The following is a 25,331-nucleotide window of genomic DNA, read 5'->3' on the forward strand; positions in this document are numbered from 1 at the left end:
ATCTTTGTGAAAAATCGTCATTCAGAGCTTTAATAATTTTACCATTTCTTCAAATTTATATTCTGATATATTCAGCAACTTCAAAGTTGGAAAGTGGTCCACGTCGTTATTCGATATTTGTCGAAGGAATAACTTGAGTTTTAAATCCATTGAAACTTTTTACCATATCATGGGCATTATTCTTTTTCCTTGCAACGCGGAGTTAAAAGTATTTAAATGTGTCACGATCTTCAACGTAGAAAATAATGGTTACATAGTGTGAGACGAGACGCAAGGAAGACGTACTGAGATAATACATTTACGAAACAACCAATTCTTCAAATTTTAATCTACTGTAAATATTTTTTAAGTACAATTAATGATGGCGGGCCAGAAAAAAAATCCCGGCGGGCCGCAGTTTGCCTACCCCTGGTCTATACAGTAAAGTTGAACCTCCTGGTTTGAGAATAAGCATAGACAATAAACGAATATAAAGTTAGTCTATGGTTTGAACTTTTGACAGCTTAATGATTATCAATGTTATGTTTCTATAGTAATTATTCATTATCCAGAATTCTTTAGAGATTTTTCTCAGCTTTCGATTGACTGTGTCAAAAAATTAAATAAACAAAAATGCCGCAAGACGATCATATGGGGGTGGAAGACACCCCGATGTCGCAGCGGTTGACAAATGACGACTTTAGAAAGCTGCTGATGACTCCAAGGAGTACCCCTTCAGGATCCGGGTCCTCACACCCAGCCGGATCAGTGAGAGAAGCCATCGCGAACGCCAGGTATCATACCATGATCATATTCTGACGCGCATGGACCGCCCCACATACAGCTGGATATTATGTATCTACCCCAAAGATGTTGAATTTTTTTTTTCTTCTATTCTTACCTATGGAGATGGAGCCGAAATCTATGAATTTGAAAAAGCAATGTCTGATCTACTTTTTAAGTTAGATACAAGTGACTTCGAATTGTAGGTTCATTCATTCCACTATAATTTCATATTCACCTGATAAGTTAAGAAAGATACTTCCTCGTACCCCAGTCACACATGAAAAATCGTCTCGACTGGGATAAACATCATAAATCAAAACTCAGCGCAACATGCAACTTTCTTATGTGCGTATAGCAAGGCCGTGCGGAAACAATGACGTCATTCAAGGGCTGTATGTTGGGTGAAAATAGTTGCATGTGCCTCCAGTGTTTTTTTCAAACTAAAATATTTTCTTCCAGCAGTGTGCGAAGGTCCATAAGATAATGTGTGTTTTGTGAATAACAATGACGTCATATCGACGTATTTGACATGTTGAGGGCGAGACGAGTTTAGATGTGAGAGCCGGCGTAGGTTTGTAGGCAACCAAAATCAATACATCGACCATTATCTTTAAGATGAATAATCACCTAAAACGCATACGTTGGTTATGTAAACAAAGCAACAGACTTCAAATCATAATGCGAGCTGCCATTTTGTTTTCTGGGCTGCCAATAGAAGAAGAAAAATAATGAACTTGTTACCAATACAACTAACTACATAGGTAGTGCTGCTTTCAAAACTCTTAATACAGAATGCATAATATGCTAGAGTTCAATTTCTTTGATTTTTGATTCTGATTTGTGGGATGTAGCATGATGGCGCCGCCGGAGTCAGAAGACAAAGGTGAGCTGCGCAGGAAGAAGAAGTCGTACTATGCGGCCCTGAAGAAGCAAGAGGAGAACAAGCTGGCAGAACTGGCCGAAAAGTACCGCGACCGAGCTCGTGAGCGCCGAGACGGTGACAACCCTGACGGGCAAGCGCCTGAGCCAGCTCCTGCCAACACAGCCAGTGCCTACCGCGCCGTCGCACCCGATCTCAAATCCGGCCTTGACGCCAAGGAGAGGAGGCGTCAGATGATTCAGGTGCCCCCTCCCCCATGTTATTCGTTCAGTGTTATTTTAATAAAATAACACAATATGATGTATCATAATATGATAACATTACTTTCCATATGGGTACCATCCATCAGTAGCGTAGGCTGCTTACTGGACAGAACAAAAAGAATAATGCTACACATTTCAGTGGCGAAGGGTGGATGTAGGCTGTTAAGATTCAACATAAATAGTACACACTAAACAGTCATACATATTTGTTTTCATTGAACTGAGAATATAAATTGTAGATGGTTAATTAAACCCGTAGTGGATTTCTAATGTTTAGTTGGCATCAATATTGACTCAATATTTATAATTTTTTGTTCGCAGGAGTCTAAGTTCTTGGGAGGAGACATGGAGCACACTCACTTGGTGAAGGGGTTGGACTACGCGCTGCTACAGAAGGTGCGCTCCGAAATCCACACGCGAGAGAATGAGCGCGAGGTCGAGATGGAACGGCTAGTCTCCCGGCCGCCCGAAGACGCCGAAGATAAAGAGGAGGTTCGGCTTAACACCATAATTATTCACGTACCCAACTGCTGCCGTAACATTTTCACACTAATCACTCTCTGTTTTTCAGGAGGACGAAATCCAATTCAAGACGAAAATCGGACGAGACATTTACAAAACGCTTGCTGCATACAGGTAACACGGCTTTCGCATCCTTAATTAGTTGATTTGATTAACGTATTATTAAATGGAGTGTGAACAATAAAATGACCGCCCTAAAGTTTAGTCTGCTAGATTCATCCTCCCATAAAAAACAGATAGATACAGATGAGAGTGACAAAAAAATTAACTCTACCTGCGTTAATTGTATACACCATTATGATTGTTTCCTCCCCAGCGCCTGACGCCAGATGTTCATATTGTTTGAGGTTAAAATTGAACTCTACCTACATTGAAATAAGGTTGAATCAGATTGAAACAGAATTCAGGTTGAAACAGATTTTTATCAGATATCAGAAAAGTACCCAATTTTTTTGTTGAGATATGAAATCCTGTGGATATATATTATGAATGCTCGATTATATTTCTCAATGGCGAGCATTGACATAATATATCCGAAAAAAACTGACAAAACATCTGATATCTAAATATGTCATCGATTTTTCAACGACTGTTGTCGAGTCTGTCTTGTCTTTCATAAAATAAACGTTCGACTTGAAAATAAGCCAGTTAGATTTCAACTAAATAAACGATTTTAAAAATTACATACTTGTCTCTTGGCCGATAAAAGATGTTGTTCTTTTAATGTGTGTTTGATATACTGCTCATAGCCCAATAACTGACAAACATTCGTCATAAACATCTTTCAATATAAGCGCCACTCTGCACTAGAGGCACTTTGGAGTGAAAATAGTAATTTACTTAACGGCCCACATGCTCAGCGTACGTCAAAATGGAGCTTTTATGCTATTTTCAAAGCATGATCCTGGACATTCATTAAACGTTGTAGATAATCTATTTACATAATTTTGAAGCCTTATTATCCTTTATATTTATTTTAGACATTTGATGACTGCATAAAGTATTTTTATTACATAAAATAGTTTTCTTTTAACCGCGTTACCATGATCTTACTCCCTACTTCATTTATCGTTTTTCAATTTATGGCTACAGCCGTATGTTGTAGCTTAGCCACTGGGAAATGCCAATAGAAAGGGCATATTTCAAAAAAATACTACCTTATTCTTAGGTCAATAATTACTATAAACCAAACATTATTCGTAGAACATTTGAATGGTCAAAGACATAGCTTATAATCAGTATCTTTAAAATTATCTTTAAATGTGTAAATCTTGCCCATTTTTTGAATAATAAAATGCCTAATTCTTGTCAAATTTGGGATCACAGAGATTATCAATATAATTTTTTATTGTAAATAAATATTTTATAATAATGTCGACATAAATTTTACTAATGGTTTTAAAAATTAATAAATATAAAAAATCTTAACACCATTTCACATGGACGTACTGAAATATGACTATATTCTAAAATATTAGAGCGAGAGGTTTAAAAGAATACTATTTTATGTAATAAAAATACTTTATGCAGTCATCAAATGTTTAAAATAAATATAAAGGATAATAAGGCTTCAAAATTTTGTAAATAGATTATCTACAACGTTTAAGGAATGTCCAGGATCATGCTTTGAAAATAGCATAAAAGCTACATTTTGACATACACTGAGCATGTCCCCCCTTAAGTAACTTTTTTCAGTATTGCTCTGTAATTCTTATACGCATATTACAGTTTTGTGCTACGGTTCATGGCATTAACTGTCGTGCCATTCCCAGAAGTTACAGGTATGTATTATTTAAACTTTATGGAAAATGAAAATTTTAACAATAAGCATTATTGATAGTGAAAAGCGGCGGATATCTTGTGTATCAGTTCAACATATCTATCAACTGTGCTACGAGTTTATAATTGGTTTAACTTAATGTCAACCATACACGAAACACCTTTGGTGGAATTGCAGATCAAAGCAGGTGGACCGAAACGAGATGTTCACGCCGGGCCGCATGGCGTACGTGATGGAACTGGAAGAGGATGAGGCGGACATCCCCACCACGCTGGTGCGTAGCCGTGCCGAGGTGCCGGCTCTGCAGCCCCTGCACCACACCCTCACCACCAACGACATGGTCATCAATAAGCTGGCGCAGATCCTCGCCTACCTGCGACAAGGAGGCCGCCACGCCAAGAAGCCCAAAAAGAACAAGGTCTCTCTCTTATATTTCGATCACAATATGCGCTTTACAGAGGTGCAATTCAAACTGTCTCATGGGGCAGATTAGTATACGAGGGTGGGTCAATAATTCCTTAGAAAAAAGCATTAAAACAGGTTTTATTTTTGTATTTTTTTTTTATTTCTCAACATAATTTCCTTGGAGCTCAATACACTTGGTTAGACGTTTCTCAATTTTTTTTAAACCGTCAGAAAAATAAGTTTTCGGAAGGTCCTCAAAATAAGCATTTGTCCGATCGATGACTTCTTCATTTGAAAAAAAACGTTGTCCACTTAGCCATTTTTTTAAGTTTGGGAAAAGGAAAAAGTCACTGGGGGCTAAATCTGGCGAATACGGTGGGTGGTCGACCAATTCGAACTTCAATTCTTCAATTTTAGCCATTGATCGTAAACATGTGTGAACACGGGCATTGTCCTGATGAAAGAGGATTTTTTTCTTGTTTAAATGAGGCCGTTTTTCTTCAATTTTGTTTTTTAGCTGGTCCAATAAAGATGCATAATAATCCCCTGTTATTGTTTTTCCTTTTTCCAAATAGTCAACGAAAATAATTTCACGTGCATCCCAAAATACAGTAGCCATAACCTTACCAGCTGATTTTACGGTTTTCGCCTTCTTTGGACATGGTTTGCCTTTGCAATCCACTGCTTTGACTGTTCTTTCGTCTCGGGAGTATAGTGGTGTATCCATGTTTCATCTACAGTCACAAAGCGACGAAAAAATTCATCTGGATTGCGTTGCATGAGCGACAACAGGGCTTTAGAGGCCACCACCCTACTGCGTTTATTGTCGACTGTGAGCAAACGCGGCACCCATCTTGCAGAAATATTTTTCATGCCCAATTTGTCATGTAAAATAGAAATGACGCTACCTTTTGAGATCCCTGTAACCTCAATTATCTCACTCAACTTTAATCTTCGGTCACTTAACACCATATCGTGGATTTTATTGATCATTTCTGGTGTAGTCACCTCTACAGGACGTCCTGAGCGTGGTTCATCCTTTGTTGATGTACGACCACGTTTAAATTCATTTAACCAGTTATAAATAGTTGCAAGTGAAGGAGCAGATATGCCGTGAACTAAATCCAACTCATTTTTTATTTCCTTTGCTGTTAACCCTTTTATATTAAAATGTTTAATAACAGCTCTAAACTCAATTTTCTCCATTTTCCATTTTTCCATTTTCCACAAGCAATTTTTTTTTTTAAATGTACGAGAAACACACAACAACCCGACCAATCTGATTGAAACTTCGCAGCATACTGAATCGGTAGTGCCGCTGCATGAAAACAAACCGCTTGCAGTACTAGTCGCGCCACCTGTCGGCTTTTCTAAGGACTTATTGACCCACCCTCGTATCTTACAGTGTAAAGATTGTAAACATATAGTTTTATTGAATTCAAATAAACACAATTTTGTAATTTTGCAAATCACACTGTTAAATTTGTCAAATGACGACTGGTTACGCTCCCCGACCCACGTAGTCCAGTACGTAAGGAGATTTAATTCACATCAACAAAAAATATACAAACATTTAGAAAATAGTTTTAAACTAAATACCACATAAATAACATAATAACAGAAGTATTGTATCATATTTTAAAAATATAGGTTAACTTAGTTTTGCCAACTAATTACATAGAAAAAGGAGGAAATTCACAAAGCGAAACAATATTTCACCAAGCCTATTCCAAGCCCAAGATACACCTATTCATTTTTAGTGTAATAGCGAGCGACAAGTGAGAACCATTTCTTTCCAAAGTGAAAATGTACCATCTGACAGTTGTCGATCATTTGTGAAACTATCCATTTCCGATGTGAATTTCATCTTTTAAATGTTGTCAGCACTTTGTGAGAACATTATATTTAATTGTCCAAATCTATATTCCCTAAAAATAATATATATTATGTATATAAGTTACAGAAAGACGTTATGTTAAGCATATTGAAACATTCACTGTTGATCGAGCAAAATTTACTGAATTGGCGGCCACTAGTATAGTAGTGAGAGGGGGAAGAAACGAATTGACCAACACTTAGTGCCATCAAGTTTTTTTACTTATTAAAAGGCTGTTATTTCACCTTCAACTATGTTGTTGACTGTGGAGCGGTGTTTTAGAAGCACTGCTACAGTATTTTAATCCCTCCGTGTGATTATTCAACAGGAAAAAGGTGGACGGCCGTCAAAACCGCAAGATGATTCCATTTACGGCGACATTGGGGACTACACGGCAGCACGAGAGAGGAAGACATTTAGAGATAAGGATCTTTCGCAGGAAGCCGCTTCCAGCAAACAGTCCTACTTCGATAAGCCGCTTGAGAAAGAAAAAGAAGAAGGTACAATAAAATTGACTGAAAGTGCATTTATTTGATTGAAATCCATTGTATAACATTATGTACATTGCCCACGGTAGCAGAGTTGGTAGTGCAGTTGTCTATGACACCGTGAGTTGCAGGTTCGATCCTACTGCTGGGTGACAAAAAATTCATGTTGTTTTTCAATGTGTATTTAATCCAGTACCTAATATGAATTTAACAGTAAATATTTGCATTGACAGTATATTACAGTAAAACCTCGTTAATACGAATTCCACGGGACCGAAAATCGAAAAAAAATTCGAATTACGAATTATGAAATGTATGGGGGAAAAATATTAAAATTAAAAAACAAAAAAAAATGATTTTCATCAATAACGTTTAAGATCATAGATGCGCCTATCAAATTTCCGGTGCCGTGTGTGTTAATAGGTCATAAAATGTCTGGATTATTTTTATTACCTTCTTAAAATAAATAATTTATGTTTTACGAAAAGTCTGTCACAATTTTCAATGACTGGCTCATGAAATAGTGTACTTTATTACGATTTATTGAATATTTTTATATGCCAGGACTCTGAAATAATTTCGAATTACGAAATATGAATTAAAGGTACAGTTTTATATGAAAATAATGTTCAAGGGACTTTTTTTCGCGAAAATTTCGAATTATCAGTGTTCTTATTAATGAGGTTCTACTGTAAATACCACAAATTTTGTTGAAACGTGAATATTTTTCACCCTGAAATAGATATGCGATGATGTGAAAATGGTTTCAACTCATTTTACGTATATCTCACTTGTACCCCTTCAGTCCTAATTAATCAATGAAGTGTCAATAATTTAACGCTCTTTGATTTGTGGCAGTTTCGGGAGCCGTTCGCGTTCGAGCGGCCACGCTGCTCTCCCGGCTGGCAGCGGAACCTGAGGGTTACGCAGAGTGCTATCCGGGCCTGCGGGAGATGGACGACGCCATCGATGACTCCGATGATGAGGTGGACTACACTAAGATGGATGTCGGCAACAAAAAGGGACCCATAGGTAAAGTTGCCCATAATTTTTAAGTCAAGTACATACCTTCGGCCTGCTTGAAAGGTATCTGTTGCAATTCTAAATAAATACCCATCCTTCATCTAAGCCATAGGCTGTTTCATAATGTGTGTTTTTTATAAATAAAATTCTATTTACCGTGTCTTCCATTTCCTTTTCTCCCTTTTTAATTAATTTGAATGACGATTCGATTCGCGCTTTTCCTAATTTTTTACTCAATGTTTTCTAAAACAAAATATTCTGATTGAAGTCCTAAATCCGCTTGACTACTGACTTCGAAACATTAGCCTTAATTGACTCATTGTTTTGAAGAAATTGCAACATTTTGCTGTTTACATTTTCCGCAGTATCTAGATTCTACCACGATTTAATATATTGTTATCTCAAAGTTTACCATTCTTTACCATGCAATATGTAGATGCTAAAAAAACTATGAGAATCATCAATTTTATATTGTAAAATATGATTCTGCGTGGCAATATCAAGGCGCGACACGGGAGCGGTGTTACTTGTCATTGGCATCCTTCTGTTTGGTCTTCGTCTTCTAATATTTAATTCATTGTTTGCAGGTCGTTGGGACTTCGACACCCAAGAGGAATACTCGGCTTACATGAACCAGAAAGAGGCATTGCCCAAAGCCGCATTCCAGTACGGAGTGAAGACCACAGACGGCAGAAAGACCCGGAAAACAAACAAAGAACGGAACGACAAAGCGGAACTGGATAGGGAGTGGCAACAGGTACGATTATGTATTGTAAAATAATATTTTTAGAGTATTGTATCTTAAGAGGGTTAACAGTTTTGTATACCTGGGATCCTCCATCCTACTAACGAACCAATGTCGCTTAGGGAATGAAGGTGCTACGTTTCAAGGCATTGAACTAACTTTTGAAATGCACATAGCCGACCGATCAGACGTTATGATTCAAACCATGATTTTTAGCATATGTTTAAATCGCTATACAAATGTTACCACTACATCAACATCATCGTAAATGGACAAAACAGTTTTTCGTGATTTACTCAAAACTCAAAAAAACCTACGACCTAAAAAATACCAAAATTTACATACGAGTTTATGTAATATTTCGTTATCCATAAAGAAACTCACCATGAATGTAAAATATGCATTGTTTGCCTGCGCGGTTAGTCATGCCATATACATTCAATAACCAGCTGAGTCAAAAAAAGAATATTTTTATTAAATGTCTGTTGAATTATTATGATTTCAGATTCAAAACATTATACAGAAACGAAAAGGCCCAAAAGAATCCCACAGTACGGACGAACCTGATTTTAAAGTACCAAAATATTAAATAAATGCCACCTATTTAAGAAATTAATGATTAGTTTCATTGAACCACCGTATACCCTTCATACACACACATTTTTCATTTACAATACTCAGACTACATTCATATTATCCATGTGACATTATCCAAAAAAATAGTTATATGAGCTGTCTATTCCCAAAAACTGATACATAAGTCAAGATCTAAAAAATAATACTTATGTAATTTCTAAAATACTATGTGTAATTTCACACAATATGTCAGTGGTAAAGAGTAGATGTAGGCTGTTAAGATCCTATATAAGTTGTGTGCACTAAACTTTGTCAGTCATATGAACTAATACACCGTATACACATGCATGGATTTACTGCTGACGGTACGTATTATCAAGGCCATGACAAGAAAATGCATATTATGTAAACACGTATTATCGTGCAAGATTCCATGCATGGTTCAAACAAATTCGGAATTGAAGAAGCTTCTGAATTGTTGAACAGTTGAGATTTGTACGATATCTGCGGCTACGCAGTAGAACGATAGTGGCGAACCTGCCGGAAAAAATATGAATATCACAGCTATCAGCAGATATCGCACAAATTTAAAGTGCCGCGTGAAAATTCAGATGCAGCTACTTTTTTAATTCATGCATTCAATATTACAACTTGCACGATAATACGTGTCGACACATTCCATTCATTTTCTTCTTACGATCGTGATCATGGGCCCCACATCGTGAAGCGCACCCCCAGGCTAGGATCTTTGGGGGCCTCCCTACCTATCGCTAAGGATAAAGGCAGTGTGAAGCTCTATAGTAGCGTTTTCCAAATGGTGTGCTCGGTAAAATTAATAATGTGTATGTTTAGTGTTTTATTGTATATTTTAATACATCCATTTGAACTATTATGGAGATGGCGAGTATTGATACATAATTAAAAATTGTCTCGTACAACCACATAACTTTAAATAATATCTAATATTATTGAAGGAAAATAGCAGGCGACTTTTTTTTGCTATTAAAGCAAATTTGTGATGTGTTTTTATCTCATTTATCTGGTCGACTCGCCTCGCCGGGCCCCCAGTCTAGAGCCCTGTCAGCCCACCCCTTGAGGGGGCCATGATCGTGATAATACGTACCGTCAGCAGTAGATCCATGCACATGTAAACGGTGTATAATGGTCATCTTCCTACAAAGTGAGGGGAACATTCCTCAAAAGAGCAGAACTGTTAATCCTGTAGCTAGAAGATAGAAAAACTGTATAGGGTATAAAAATTAAATAAAGCAACCATATAATTTTTAATAATAATTTTTATTTTTTTTTTTTATTTTTAATAATAATGTATTATATTAATACAAATAGATGTTCAAAAATATAATAAGTAACAAATTTTAACAAAATTTTGCAGTTAATTCTTAAACACTTAAACTTAAAGCATCTCACAGATTCTTGTGCACCACTGAACAACATTAAATGTTGATTGTTGACATTTATTCTTTCACCCGAAGATGTCATGAAAGGTGGTACCGTTGTATCCCAGCTCGGATGTCGGTACATCTTGGAATGAAATGTACATCCTGAAATATATGTAAAATATTATTTTTATATGAATAGACTAACAATGGAATATTTGGAAGCTCCTTTGAATGCATTTACTGAACGAATGAAGCATGGTTAATTAGTGGGCCATCCACTGAAATAGGCTGCCGAATGCGGTTTATTTCTGTGTGACCTTATACCATAACCGTTTATATTTTATAACCCTGTACAAAGGATCAGAGCGTTCATCGAGTTGTGTCCAGGTCTGTATAATCGGGTGCCGCCATGTTTAATTATGCTCTGTTTAAATCATGGATATTATGCTTGTATATTTATCCTTGTACAAAAACAGAAGAATATTTTTCTCTATGGTCACTTTTTGACAAGTTTGATGTATATGGAACTGCTTATGTCAAACAACAAACTGCATAGATATTAACATCATTAAGCTGGTATTTCTGATTTCCAAGCTCAAGTAATGGGTGCCACTTTTGTACATCCATTGTTTTTACGTTATGAACTGCTACAGTTTAAACGGTTTTACAGGATTTTTAAACTTAATATTACCGAAGTATTGTATTATTGACTGCTTATTTATTTATCATGATCGATTGTCTTTTATTATGTCAAATTAGCAAATAAATGTTATAGTGAAAGTGTAAAGTTCTCTTCAACTTCAAATAAACCTTCAATGCAGTCACTTATAACTAATCTAATCAGTAGACAAAAGGACCCTTTATGTTTCATTGTAATATGTTTAGATTCCATCTATATAGAAGGCTTTTTTCAATATCTTTGCTGTGAGCTATTTTACGTCATCATCATTAGCAGCCTAATAACTGAGGGCGAGTCCTAACTTCCACCAAGAACTTTCTCTATCTGCCCCTATCCTGAGCCAGTGTCTGGAGCTCTAGCATTCTTGTTGAAACCGTTCAACCACCGTAGTCGACCTCTGACCATCCGGGTTGCCTCTCGACGGTTGGGTACTGTCCATTCTTGCTACCTGGCCGTACCATCACATTCTACCAAATTTAACAAATACAGAGAAACATTCTTTTTGGAAGAGATTGTAAAACTCCAGGTTAAGTAGTATACACCATTCTTTTCCTAGTATGGCCCCATATATCCTACGCAGCATCTTTCTCTCAATTACACCAAGTGCACGCTCATCGGCCTTGGTGAGAGTCCAACACTCCGACCCGTAGGTCAGTATTGGTCGGATTGATGTATTGTACAACGTGAGGATTTTGTAGATCAAAGTAACACCCATTATACACAAAGCTATCGATACACTAAGAGGGAATTGTTGATTTGAATATCAGAGGGATTATGAGCTAATCAAAATGGGCATATACTTAATTTTTGTTTCATTGGTCTTCACGCCCATGTATTTTATATAGAGAGAAAAAAGATCACGTAAACATTACCTTGTTGGAGGTATTCCAAGTTCTTTGTTGACATGCTCATAGATGGCTTTGGCGTGTTTTTTGTTCTGTTCGACACCCAGCTGCCCGATGGACATGAGATTGCCGATGGCGCACGGTTCCGTCGTGCCACCCCACGCCATCTGGACTCCGCCCAAGATGGACACTACGCAGTACTGGAAATATTATTGATATATTAGAAATATTAGAGAAATAAATATACACAATTGTACCCTTAAGTTTCTGTATTGTTCTTATATGAAAAATAATTTTAAATAATTACAAGATAAAAAGAACTTTTTAAGTATATACAACGTTTTTAAATTTTCTGTTGAATCATATAAACTTGACTTGACTAGCTTAAACAATCAAAAAAATTTGTACTTGATAGAAATAATACTTAAATGTCATATTGATTTCCATAGTAACGCACGTATATATTAATAATTTTCTTGCTAGACCCCAGTCCCCTAGCAACCAATAATAGTGGATTGGATTACAGATTTCTTCCGAAATAACTTTTATACAAAACAGAATTAACTGAAAATGAATTCAATTCTACTTAAAGATGGCTAAAAGTATTTAAAAAATGCATTGGAATCGTGTTCTGATATATTCTAAAAGTTTCAAATGTCTAGCTAGTCGGAAAGTTAGTTAAAAATCGATTGCAAGATTCTTACTGGATAAACAACCACCGGACGAATAAGAATACGACCTAATAAAAACGTTGTAAAAATGGTCCGGAACCTATTGGTTACAGCATTGATCGATGACTAGTGGTTGTCGACTCCTGCCCTTGAGGATGGGCCCAACAACTACTGTCTGATACTGTTTGATCAATTCGAATAAGTAGTTCTTTAGTTTAACAGTGAACGCACTCGATGAAATAATTATTGTTTCTGTATTATTAACAATATTAAAATTAATGCATTTTACAGGTTTGTGTACTTTTCAAGTTATGCCGGTTTTTGTAATTGCGCCAGTACGTAAGTACAAAAAAACAACTTACACCTTCGGGTTTACCGAGAATCTTGGCAATTAATCCTGTCGTTCTCTTTGCAAAGTCTGCAGGAATTGCATCGTTTGGAATGTTAGTCTCAATTCTTAAATGTGGCATGTCGTTATAATAAAAATATATTGAACTATTGAAGTAAAGAAAACACAAGAGCCGAAGAAGTCGATTAAAAACAGATAAAATGTCACTCACAGTAAAATTGCCAGCCGGAAAAAACGTACTTTTTTTATTCAGTACAATCTTTGACACAAAACCGATCATCGCTGATTATTTTAAACGTGATAATATCAAAGTGATCCATTGAAAAAAAATACTTAAGAGAGTATCTTGCGTTAATCGATCAGGGTTATTAGAATCTAAAAAGCAGTGATCGGGACCATAAACAATACGTGTTGAGGTGTTACAAGCTTGAACTTTACTCCTCTTTAAAAGACAATTTTGTATTATTGTTGACCTGTCAAAGTCACTTGCACTGTTACTGTTTGTGTTTATGTTTCACTAAAATAACGCATTATAACTGAAAACCATCTAAAATGTATGTAGTAAGAGAAAAAGTATGTAGAGGATGCCTGAAGGTGTCAACTGTTGAATTTCCAGTTGTTAATTATATACTTAGAAAGAATTTCGCAGAGATATCCGGGTTAATTGTGAGTATAAAATATAGGTACAAATTTACCAATAAGTCTCTCAGGGTGGTTTACATAGGATATATTCCATTTTATTTTTACTCGACGGTAAATAGGTACTTGTGCAATGCAATAGATGTGCCTTTGTCATACGACAGTTTATCATACAATCTTAAATGTAATGAAATTTAAATGGTACCTTGATTTAAACCTCAATAGCCAGTCGCAATGACATTAATATGGACGAAGCATTTGGAAAAAAAAATGACACTCACTTTTTTGTCGGGTCTGCCGAATGGCATAATCTGTTCTAACGCCATTACAATAAAGGTGATATTGCTATAAATTCTCAATCCTTTTTGTCGGGTCTGCCGCATGGTTCGCTTCGAACGGGTTCGCTCAAATGTACATTGATACTAGAAACTCTGTTCTAACGCCATTACAATAAAGGTGATATTGCTATAAATTTCCGATGCGTGATATCGCATAATGGATATCGCTCGACGTCTACCTATGCACGTGCGAATGTTGCTATGAGCGAATTTACTTGCTAGCTACTGTACTGAGTGCGTCGTCCATTAATAATGTCATTGGCCAGTCGTCATTATTAGTGAACATAGGTCGCTCCATAAAATTGGTAAAACACATCAACCGGAATCCAAGTGATACAAGTTCGACTCCTGTTTGGCATCTTATTTTTTTCAAGATTTTTTTAATAGGTATGTTTCTGAGGCATTTACAAATTATGTATGTTCAATAAAAAAATGTGAATAATTTACATCTTTTAAATTTTTACTCATGATTCATATTCCATCGCAACTTTCAAAACCATAGAGTTTAGACTATAGCAGAATTCAACTCTTATTTAGTAGGTACAACACTCGGTGGTGATTCCACATCGTTTTTAGTGTAAATGAATTGGTAGCTATAGAAAAAATAATATTCTGTGTGGTGGTGCACGGAAAGATGGCAGCTATGAGGTCTTGTTAATGACTACCAGCTTTGGCAGCTTGTTTTAATGTTTTGTTATAATGCACATATGAAAGACGCGATATTTTGTGATAGCTTTAGACCATGGGTGGCCAACTTGTGGCCCGTGGAGCAGTGAGAAAATAAAAATAATATCAAATGCTACCGCTAGATGTGCTAATTTCGCAAATTGAGATTCGATATTGGCTCAAGATTTTAAAAAGCACCGTGGGCTTTTTGGTGCATTTGTTACGCCATTCTCTGTAGACGTGAATTTATTACCAGGAAATTTACAAATGGAACATTGTGAACTATGTTGCGATGAACAGTTAAAGAAGAAATTCCATCAGGTTGGTTTGGAAGAGTTTTACAAAACATACTTAGACAAGGAGAAATATCCTGCATTTTACAAACATGCTCTAATGATGACTTCGCTATTTGGAAACACTTACACGTGTGAATAGCTTTTTAGTCGAATGAATGAATGAATGAATCACTGATGTGCATTTGGAAAACTGTTTGTGTGTAGGAACAACCTTACTCGATATCGATATTGATGCACTTAGTTGTGCCACACAAAATCAAACTTCTCACTAAAATTTATTATTTTGTTTATTTTTTATTATTTAAAAAAAGTCTAATCTAATAAATATGTTTGATTCTGATTTTTGTTTTATTTTATTAATATATATAATAGATATTTCTTTTTTGTTTTGCATTATAAAAAAAATCGGTTTTGCGGCCCGGTAGGAAATCTCATTTTTAGAATCTGGCCCGGCTGCTGAAAAGGTTGGCCACCCATGCTTTAGACCATTTTAAATAATGATGGTTCAATGTATTTAGTTGCCTACCTAATAGTCTAACAAGTTTCGTGTTCGAAATTGTCAATGTACATAGTAATTAATAAAAAACCACCATCCATTCATAACAAATTCATGTTTCTCGGCTTACCGTAAAAATTACATTTTTATTGCGGCGCTTTTCAGTGGACTGTAATTGGGGTGGATTTGGACGCTGGGGGAGGGTGGGCGGTTTAAACGGCACCATTAGTTAAAATTCATCGCAATTAGATAAGACACGTATAGCATTGGTTAGTGTACGTGAACGTGATTCCCGAAAGACGCAGGTTTGAATCCAGCGGGGTGGGGTGTTGTATTTTTTTCAAAAAGAATTTTTCTATTAGTTATATATTTCTCAGAAGTGTTTTCAAATTATGTATGTCCTATATAGAGTATGAAACAACAATCATATTCTTACAGCCACAAAACAATACACGCGATATATTTTATTTTGTTAATTGACAGTTTTTATAATCATTTTCAGATATCAAATGCCAACAATTTGCCGTGCAGTCTTTGCCGCGACTGTTTGAGATTGCTTAAACAGTTTGTACGATTTCGAAACAAATGCAATAACGCACATGAATTTTTAACGCAAATGAGTGGATCTATGAATGGAAAGGTATTTCAATAAATATATTACGATGTTATATTTCATACAAGGTTTGCGCTTTGTGGCCTGATCCTTTTGGTATTTGTTCGGACTGCTACATAGACCAACAATTTTATTACAGACACTCAGACTCAACAATTTGTATTTTACAGTCTACCAGTGACGACGAGTGGAGGTAGGCTGTTAAGACCTGACATAAATAGTGTACACCAAAATTTGTCAGTCAAACGTATTTGTTTTCATTGAACTAAGACTACCGTGTGAAGCGCCTAGTTTCAAATCCACCTAAAACGGTTTTTGAAAAATTTTGAGTTAGATATGTATTAAGATAGGTATTTTTGTTACCTATATGATGACCAAAGATTGAACTTTAAAAAACGCTGAAAATCGTCAATACGTATGATCAAAAATTAGGGTAAATTTCAAAACCCACTAAAATGGTTGGGTGTGCTTTTCAAATTCCCCTAAAATGGATAAGCGAAAATACTCTTTAGAATGTACGAATTAAATAATAAATACATAAAGTTTACAGATTTAATAGATATAAAAACCCCTCAAAACTATCTAAATCATTTTGGGGGGTTTTTGAAACTAGGCGCTTCATGTGTACATTGTATTTGTTAATTTTTTGAATTCAATTAAACCCTGCCTAATCCAAGTCATAGTAGATAATAGTCAAAAAATAATCGTTTATCTAAAGTATCTAAAATTATGCCATTTAACCATACACAATTTAAGGTATTTTATGGATAGAATAATATGTTTTACCGATTATGGTTTAGTATAGACATGGCTTAATGAATTTTAAAAAAATAGCTGACGGCATCTGTAATATTCTGACAGCAAAAGCAAATAAATGTGACTGAAAAAGTGTGCACTATTTTTGTCGGATCTCTCATAGCAAACCTAAACTATTATGGTTTGGTCTAGGCGGAGTTTAATTGAATTTAAAGAACCAACCAGCGCGATCTGAAAATTGTATTCTTAGTTCAATGAAAACAAATAAGTATGACTGACAAAGTTTAGTGTGCAGTATTTATGTCGAATTTTAACAGCCTACCTCCACCCCTCGCCACTGCAGCCTGCTGTATTTTAGATATCAGTGGTACAATTGTGTTTAAGTAGAAACATCAATTCTATAGACTACTCATATTCTTGTTTTCGTGCTACATCACTCAGTACTCACATAAAGCCTCAATTACATTGAGCTTCTTTACGAGCTGTTTGTTGGCGAATTTATAATCTTCCTGTAAAGTCACATAGTGTAATCATCGAACAAGCTAACATGTTCGATGATTACACTGGGCGACTTTACAGGCAGATTATAAATTCGCAAACAAACAGCTCGTAAAGAAGCTCAATGTAATAGAAGCTTAATACACCATTTCTACACTTGTTGTTCCTACTGGCTTTACGAGTCCTTATGGATAGATTGCCCAAATCTCACAAGTACCTACCTAATTTTGTTTTTCTTAACAGTTCAACATTGAAGAGTTACATAAAGAAAGAAAAAAACACTTTGATGATACAAATTTTTTGGCATTGACGGAAATTTTGAATATAGAATGTTCAAAGCAAAAAACACAGCTAAGTGGTGTATTTAAAAATGGAATGAATCTGTCTGAAAAAACTGTAATTAATGGAGAAGCACAATTGAATAAAAAGTCATTAAATGGTGAACAATTTTTTGACGATTACGGTTCGTTCAGTGAAGTGTATCATTTCACCGCTAGCCATATAAAAAATATTCAAAATGATAAACTACAAATACCTATAAATAAATTTATCTCTTTTGAATCGAAAGATTTAGAAAATTGTCCATTGATTTATTTTGCTACTAATAAAGAAAATACTCATATTAAAATAGAATTTGATGAAGCCAACGCAAATAATATTGAAGAAATCAATGGTCGTTTATCGCCGGCTATTAAAAAAGAATTTAACATTGATAATGAAGACTTATTTTCTGACAATGGGGAACATTATGACGATTTCATTGATAAGAGTTTAAAGACGGAAGCGAAATTCAAAACTAAAAAAAAGAATATTCGTAATGGTAAAAAAATTGGTTCGACAAAATTGAAAAAACAAAAAATATCTAAGAAAAATTATTTTGATGGCGTAATCGGTGACCCTATTAAAGGCAATGAGAAGAAAGCACGCGTGATTTATTTTCATTTTGATGAGAATGCAGTTATTGTTAAGAAACTGAGTGTGCCTGAACAAGAGAGGGCGCTAGAGACAGCCAGAAGTGAAGCGCAGTATGTGGAAGCTCCTTTCAAGTGTGTGCCATGCGCCAAGTATTTTCTTCACCAGCTTAGTTTGCAGGGACACTTGAAAAGGCATGACAGGGTCAGTCTATTTATTTTAATACTATTAAAGTATTTGTATCGTATTTTTGTAAGCTTTCGTATTATAATTTTTGAGAAAAGAAATTTGTATGTTTTATGTAATGTAAAATTTACTAATTCAATGACAATTCGATTCGTCCCTTTCATCATTTATACAAATGCAGTACTAGCTTAATAATTGTGTGATGTGCTTACTTGCAATCCAGTTTCATTTATTGTCGGCAGGCCGCCGGAGAGTATGTGTGTCCGATCTGCACTCAGCGTTATTCCAGCCCGCGGAACCTTCGAAATCACCAAACTATTCACGAGGAACGGCTGCAGTGCAAGCGGTGCTCGAGAGTCGTTCGAGGGCGGGCGGCGATGGCCAAACACGTTGCCACCCATGACGGTTTCTGCCCGAAGTTTGAATGCGAAGTCTGCGGCAAGATTACTGCGTATGTGCACTATTATCATCACTCTTAATATATAGGTATTTTGGCACACAGGTCCAATTGCGCACATTGACTCGATATAAGGCATTTAATAAATTCTATTCCTCTTTACATTTTATGCTATGACAGAATTTTGGTATACCCATTGGTACACAATTCTTCTTTTAAGCTCTGTCATGCGTACCATATAGTGAGTGTTCAGAGGATGAAAATTACCCCTTGACATATTCTCTGCCCTAAACCCTAAATATGACATTCAGGAAAATCTATCTTGATGTAAAAACTAACTCTACTGTATATGCGAGAAACAAAATAGGATCATTCGTCTAAGAATAGCGAGCTACGAAAGAGATGGCTGTATAACATTGAGATAAATGCGTTCTTAAAATTAAATTGCGTTCTAATTTTATTACATTCAATAAAAACATTAATTCTATATTTAATAGGTACGATTTTACATAAATATAATATACGATACAATTGTATTTCAAATTTGCTTACCTGTTATCTTATATTTTTAAGAGTTTTATTCAAACATGGATTTTATCTCAATGCTATACGGCTATCGGTTTCCGATACGACAGCTCACGATGAACTATAATACGGTCAACTCCATTCGGACATGACTAGGTGCATGGTCGATTCAGCCTCGCCATACATCTACATCTCGATATACATGTGAGGCATTAAAATATATTCATTCAGACAAGTTTAGTGTCATGGAAGGTGGCCATGTATATCTACGCCTTTTTGATACAGCAAATGTAAACATTTTCAGATCTAAACGCAACCACAAGCGCCACATGCTGGTGCACGCCTGCCCGAGTGTGGCAAAGAAGCACAAGTGTCCTCACTGTCCCCGGACGTTTTCTCTCACGTCCAGTCGAAATGACCACGCCACGTAAGCGACACATTTGTATTTAACAGTGCCCTAAATAGGTCGAAAATGAATAATTTAGGTTATGCCTGAGGTCTAAGTATAAATAATCTGTAAACGTATAATGATATAACGGAATTAAAAATATATTCTACAAATTCAATATACGGAATAAAAATTTGATTTAAATACGAAGGTTGTCCAAGAATTAAAGACCTTTATTCATTTTTGACGACGCGGATGTTATTTCTCAAAAGATTGCACTGGCGTGTAGTGTAGACTTCCCTCTCCAGAACTAGTGGTGAGCCGGCTCGATAGTCGCTTTAGTATGATCTTTGCGTCCATTTGAGATGGATGCTCTGCTCTCGAATCCCGCCGCCTGCGAGATGCGTTCAATCATTTGGTTTCTCAACCAGGAGGGAGTCCACCCTGTTGAAATTCATCGTCATCTCACATCCGATTATGGTAATGTAATGAACCAGCGGAATGTCAGAAAGTGGTGTACTGACTTTTCGAGTGTTCATTATGAGGAGGGGAGTGAAAGCAGGTCCTCAATAATTGGTGACGTTTTGTTGAAGAAAATCAATGATAAAGTTCGTGAAGATCGCCGTCTGACAGTCCGTGAGATCGCAATTTTGATCCCAGACGTCGGTAAGTCTACCATACAAACGATTTTGAGAGGAAAATTGGGATATATGGGCATCGGGTGCCCAAAATACTGACAGAAGCGCACAAACAAAATCGTTAAAAAGCGCTTAGGTCTTTTTGAACCTCATTCAAACGGGATGTCTTCCGTCATCCTGCTTATAGCCCCGACCTGGCGCTGAATTATTTCCATCTTTTTCTTCACCTGAAGCAACATTTGGCCGGAAAACGCTTCGAGACTGACGAGGACGTGGAGAAAGAGGTGAGAACATTTGTTCTACGACAAGGGAATCAAGGACCTAGTGCCACGGCTCGCCAAGTGCATCGATCATAATGGGGACTATGTCGAAGAATAGTGAGGATATGTACCTAAAATTTCGTATACTTTTTTTATAAAAATAGAATTTTCCTGATTTTTAAAATAGTATAGGTCTTTAATTCTTGGACAACCCTCGTATCTTTTTTAATATAAAAATTATATATAAATCGAATATACATACAATTACATTTTGATATGTGGAATTTAAATTTACGGCCAACTTTTATGAGGAATATAGTGCAAAAATTTATATATATTGATACCAAATATCATAATGCCTAAATCCCCCATCAAAAATCTTCCAATCGACAGAGTTGGGAATATAATGATAATATTATTATTGTAACTGTACATGAGTCAAGGCTAGACCAGGATTCACAGCGAAACAAACAAAAAGAAAGTTACCGTTATCTGTTTAGTTGTCAGTCGGTAACCTACCCTTGCGCCTTGAACGTCGCCTCTAAACAATTTGCCACCTTCTTGCACCAAAGCGTGCGTTTACAAAATAATGTTGCTGATAATTAATTGTTACTTGTCAAGCGAAATATACTTACGTAATATTTAATGTCCCTGAATCCGTGTTTTTAATAAGTGGAAAAGTATAAATCAACACCGTAAACCCATACCTATCAATATACAGCGTAGCTACGGATGCTTGCATAACCTAAAAAGATGCAAGAAGACTGGCAAGCGACTTAATCTTGGACACATCGTGTGGTATACATAATATGCCAAAGAGCAGGCATGGTTAAATAGAAGATGAGATATTGGGTGTTAAAATCAAATTTTTTTTTTCAGACGTGCTCACACGACAGGAGACAGGTATTTCCGATGCGATTTGTGTGAGCGCACATTCCTAAACAAGACGTGTCTGCGAATCCATGCTGTTTCGCACTCTGACAAAAAAGACTTTTACTGCGTGGAGTGCGACAAGAGCTTCAAAAGACAATCTACCCTTGATAACCACCTAAAGGTGTCCATCAGACATGGAAATTACGCTTTCCTCAAGTAATTTACCTTGTATTTTTTACTTTATATCTTCATATTACTATTTTTTCCAACATACAACGGTTGGTTGAGATTGTCTTTAGCTATCTACATACATGATGTGTCACAGTAACGAAGGCCGCCTCTTGGACAGAGGTAATTGATTATAATAATACAAAATTACTATACAGAGTGCACATTAAGGGTCCTGTCAGCAATCTCAATCCTCCATATAACTTTTACCCTCCTTCCCCTATGGTTGTAGTTACCCTATTCAATTACAGTCCACTTCTTGCACCATTCAGAATTACAACCATGAAAGTAAGGGGCACAGAAACCGTACGAACGTAGGGTACCCGGATCCCGAAAATTAAATTGAAAAAATCCATGAAAAATTTTCAAATATGCAAACTTTTAAAAGCTGGAAGCGCCCAATTTTATGTACGTTTCCTAACACTTGATTTGGCTTACGAATTTCTCTTGGGTTTCTGGGCCTCCAAATGTGTATTATCCTAGGGCCCCTTCATGTGTGTAAATCCGATCCCGATGAGGCTTATTCGTAATTTTATCGTAAACTTATATAAAAACAAAATTGAATTGTATTCAATAATGTAATATAATGAACAATAACTCTGAGGTATAAGTGTGGGGAGTGCTGGAAGCGGTTCGACACAGCACTGAAGCTGCAGGCGCACGCTGACTGCGCCCATCGCCGATTGCTTAAGTGGTCATGCGAGTGCTGTCCCGCCAAGTTCCTCTCGCGCAGCGGCCTGAGTCTTCACCGACGGAAGGTTCACGAGGGAAGAGCCGCGCCCAAGAATCACGTCTGCAGCGTGTGTGGAAAATCATTCACGGTAAGAAATCATCTTATTAATTATTAGCTTAACGTACCAACCATAACTTTTCAAATTTGATAAAAATTGAATTGGATAATTTTGTCTATTAAAATATGCATTCATTCCTGCCACTAACTTGCATAGAACATTTCAAATGTAAAAATAATATGGATTGTTTATTACATAACTGGAAAATATGACAAACTGAAATTTGCTTCAGCTGTCTTGTTATTAAAATAATCCATCTTTTATATGCGAAATCTTTGGTTTTAATGTGTTTTCTTTTAGCTTAAAAAACATTTATTTTTCTATAAAATAAAAAGCATTTTAAGTTACACTCATTAAATTTGTCGGGTTTAGATTAGATACAATTTTTAAAGAACTAGGTTTGAACCTAAAAATCAATTCAATTCTAAAGCTGTTGTCAGAATATAATGCACTAATGTAATAAGTAAAGATATACAAAATGTGTTCTGGTTGTTGCAGTGCAAATTCTCATTGGACAAACACGTGCGAGTGCATACGGGTGAACTGCCGTTTTCCTGTGAGATCTGCGGGAGGCCATTTTGTCAGAAATCCACCCTCGAAACGCACGTCAAGCTGGTGCACCTGAAGCTCAAGAGGCCGTTCGGTAAACGCCTGACTGCTGACATTAAAAAGAATATTCCGACTGATGTAGAATTACCTGCAATTGACGACTTGATACTAGACAATAAAGTTAATTGTAAGGAAAGAGATGTATGATTAAAAGGTTTAACAATGAGTTATGCTCAGTAGCGTGCATAGCAGGGGGAAGGGTCGTTAGCGTGTGAAGATAACTCACTGCAGACTTATTACAACTGATACAGCAAAGACAACAGATACAGAGATTACTGGATCTCAAAACGGGACCCATAGAAATGCAGAGACGGCCAAAAAAATCTTGGTAACCCTAACAAAGGACAGGCTATCCCCAAGACGACTCAGGCCATATTGGCTGAGCTCAATAAAATGTTCAGAGACATGGTTTCTCGCGATCAAGCTCGAACTGAGCAAAGCGATCCTGGAGGACCATGTCAATTGTCTGGCTCCCGCCACACGCATAAAATAGGCTTACGGGCGGAGGTGGCTAGGAAGAGGCTGCCGCACATTATAATCTTTAACGTCCTTACTAGCACCAATAAGGCAATAACGCAGGCTTACCAGCTGGTAAAACTGAGCCACAAGGCGGTGCCGCACACTGGGAAATGCCACATAATAATAACAGTCCCCTCCATGGTGATGGAGTCCTTCCCAATGAAGGACTTCTGTAGAGTGATTAAATGTACCAGGTGTCACCTCTACGGCCATATGGTTAAAATATACACGACGAGAAGCTCCACCTGAGGTCATTGACTCCCGACTGCTCACGATAGTACGCACTAGCCCATGAATGCAGCTGCATGGATTATTCAGTTCAATGATCACTCTCGGTCAATTAAATAGCAGGCATTGGACAAGTAGTTTTGATGCAGGAACCCTACGCCTATGGCCCCAACCAGGGTTTCAACAGGGCACAGGTCGTGCATCATGATCTTGTCTCTGGAGCCTGCATCTTTCTTTCAAATCCTGTTCTAGTTGTGCTGCACCTTTCTCCCACCTGTCGAACAAACTCTTTGCCGTTTATTTTTTTTTTGAGTTTCAACAATCTGAAATTTTAGTGCTTTATTGCTAGATATGAAAGTATTTTATTTTACTGAGGGTGAGATATGTAAATTTAAACTCTAACTTTAGCATGTATGATAGGGGATCAATTTATAGAAAGTCAGCTATCTATACCTACCCAATATCTGGCAATAAATACCGCCGCCGTTTGCTTATATTGATCTGTTACATATGAAATGTTCTTTATTAAATTTTATATACAACTTAAAATAAAGTTTTGTCATTGATTTGAAATCATGTCTATAACCACTCTGAGATTTTCATCTTTTCTATTCTCATGCGAGTATTTTAGCCGTCAGTAACCTTATTCGGTCATACCGTAGGAAACCTGGTTACCGAAATGTAAAACCGCAGTTGGGGAACTTTTTTAGCCAAAAATATATTACAACAACTACAATTACAACAATTTTATTCTCTCGAGCTGAAAGTGAGGATTTTTCTTAAAATTCTGCAGAATTCAGAAAACTCAAGAGCATTCAAATTTATCATATCGTCAGTGTTTTGTAAAAAGGGCGAATCAGCCATTTTGGCGAAATTGAGATTTTAATGAAAAAACAATATGTACCTCACTAGCTTTGTTGTGTAAAAACAGCGAATTTGTATCTCCACAGGAAAGTACTTAAAAATGATAATCGTAAGGGCGAATATCCACTTAGTGTTACGAATAAAAAACGATTGTGACATATTAGGCCTTTTAAAATATAATGCCTATTATAAAGACAGTATTCTTTCTAAGCTTTATTATAAACTTGTTAGACATTTATAATTATCCTCGGGTAATTAATAAATAAATGTCAAAAGTTAAATACCCACTGGTAAAATTTTTGGTTAATTCGCCCTTTTTACAAAACACCGACGATATGTGTAAA

General features: G+C 36.3%; 3 protein-coding genes across 4 annotated transcripts; 2 read left to right on the forward strand and 1 right to left on the reverse strand.

Annotated features, from left to right (window-relative positions):
• Positions 1–477: 477 nt before the first annotated feature.
• Positions 478–9,362, forward strand: beag (IC cytokine homolog beag). The gene is made up of 9 exons (XM_085950689.1): positions 478–773; positions 1,617–1,887; positions 2,230–2,400; positions 2,480–2,544; positions 4,388–4,628; positions 6,820–6,991; positions 7,838–8,011; positions 8,590–8,759; positions 9,253–9,362. Exons 1-9 carry the CDS (start codon positions 613–615, stop codon positions 9,334–9,336), a joined length of 1,509 nt encoding a protein of 502 aa, XP_085806815.1. The 5' UTR covers positions 478–612; the 3' UTR covers positions 9,337–9,362.
• A 1,278-nt stretch (positions 9,363–10,640) lies between these two features.
• LOC147069686 (macrophage migration inhibitory factor homolog) lies at positions 10,641–13,636 on the reverse strand. Of its 2 annotated transcripts, none has more exons than XM_085950454.1 (3): positions 13,479–13,636; positions 12,275–12,447; positions 10,641–10,885 (listed from the first exon to the last, which is right to left on the reverse strand). In XM_085950454.1, the coding sequence occupies exons 1-3, from the start codon at positions 13,545–13,547 to the stop codon at positions 10,807–10,809; spliced, it is 321 nt and encodes a 106-aa protein (XP_085806580.1). In that variant the 5' UTR covers positions 13,548–13,636; the 3' UTR covers positions 10,641–10,806. The 2 variants fall into 2 exon arrangements, with proteins under 2 accessions (XP_085806580.1, XP_085806579.1); XM_085950453.1 differs by lacking the exon at positions 13,479–13,636 and adding an exon at positions 13,281–13,475.
• A 90-nt stretch (positions 13,637–13,726) lies between these two features.
• Positions 13,727–24,668, forward strand: LOC147069687 (uncharacterized). Its single transcript, XM_085950451.1, has 8 exons — positions 13,727–13,933; positions 16,205–16,342; positions 17,813–18,685; positions 18,910–19,118; positions 19,894–20,016; positions 21,755–21,964; positions 22,581–22,797; positions 23,266–24,668. Exons 1-8 carry the CDS (start codon positions 13,820–13,822, stop codon positions 23,521–23,523), a joined length of 2,142 nt encoding a protein of 713 aa, XP_085806577.1. The 5' UTR covers positions 13,727–13,819; the 3' UTR covers positions 23,524–24,668.
• The last annotated feature ends 663 nt before the right edge of the window (positions 24,669–25,331 follow it).

This window comes from Rhyacophila brunnea, unplaced genomic scaffold (genome assembly GCF_057557595.1).
Source record: "Rhyacophila brunnea isolate RB1 unplaced genomic scaffold, BYU_Rbru_1.0 scaffold_23, whole genome shotgun sequence".
Classification (NCBI taxonomy): Eukaryota; Metazoa; Arthropoda; class Insecta; order Trichoptera; family Rhyacophilidae; genus Rhyacophila; species Rhyacophila brunnea.

Bases quoted from the DNA above. Each gene is read 5' to 3' on its own strand.
- LOC147069686 (XM_085950453.1), bottom strand. From the start codon at position 13,388: ATGCCACATTTAAGAATTGAGACTAACATTCCAAACGATGCAATTCCT. The intron at 12,448-13,280 runs GTAAGTTGTTTT...TAATATTTCCAG, and splicing joins TTCTCGGTAAACCCGAAGGT to TACTGCGTAGTGTCCATCTT. The intron at 10,886-12,274 runs GTAATGTTTACG...CATATATTTCAG, and splicing joins CTTGGAATACCTCCAACAAG to GATGTACATTTCATTCCAAG.
- beag (XM_085950689.1), top strand. From the start codon at position 613: ATGCCGCAAGACGATCATATGGGGGTGGAAGACACCCCGATGTCGCAG. The intron at 774-1,616 runs GTATCATACCAT...TGTGGGATGTAG, and splicing joins GAAGCCATCGCGAACGCCAG to CATGATGGCGCCGCCGGAGT. The intron at 8,760-9,252 runs GTACGATTATGT...TTATGATTTCAG, and splicing joins TGGATAGGGAGTGGCAACAG to ATTCAAAACATTATACAGAA.
- LOC147069687 (XM_085950451.1), top strand. From the start codon at position 13,820: ATGTATGTAGTAAGAGAAAAAGTATGTAGAGGATGCCTGAAGGTGTCA. The intron at 16,343-17,812 runs GTATTTCAATAA...TTTTCTTAACAG, and splicing joins GTGGATCTATGAATGGAAAG to TTCAACATTGAAGAGTTACA. The intron at 21,965-22,580 runs GTAATTTACCTT...AATAACTCTGAG, and splicing joins GGAAATTACGCTTTCCTCAA to GTATAAGTGTGGGGAGTGCT.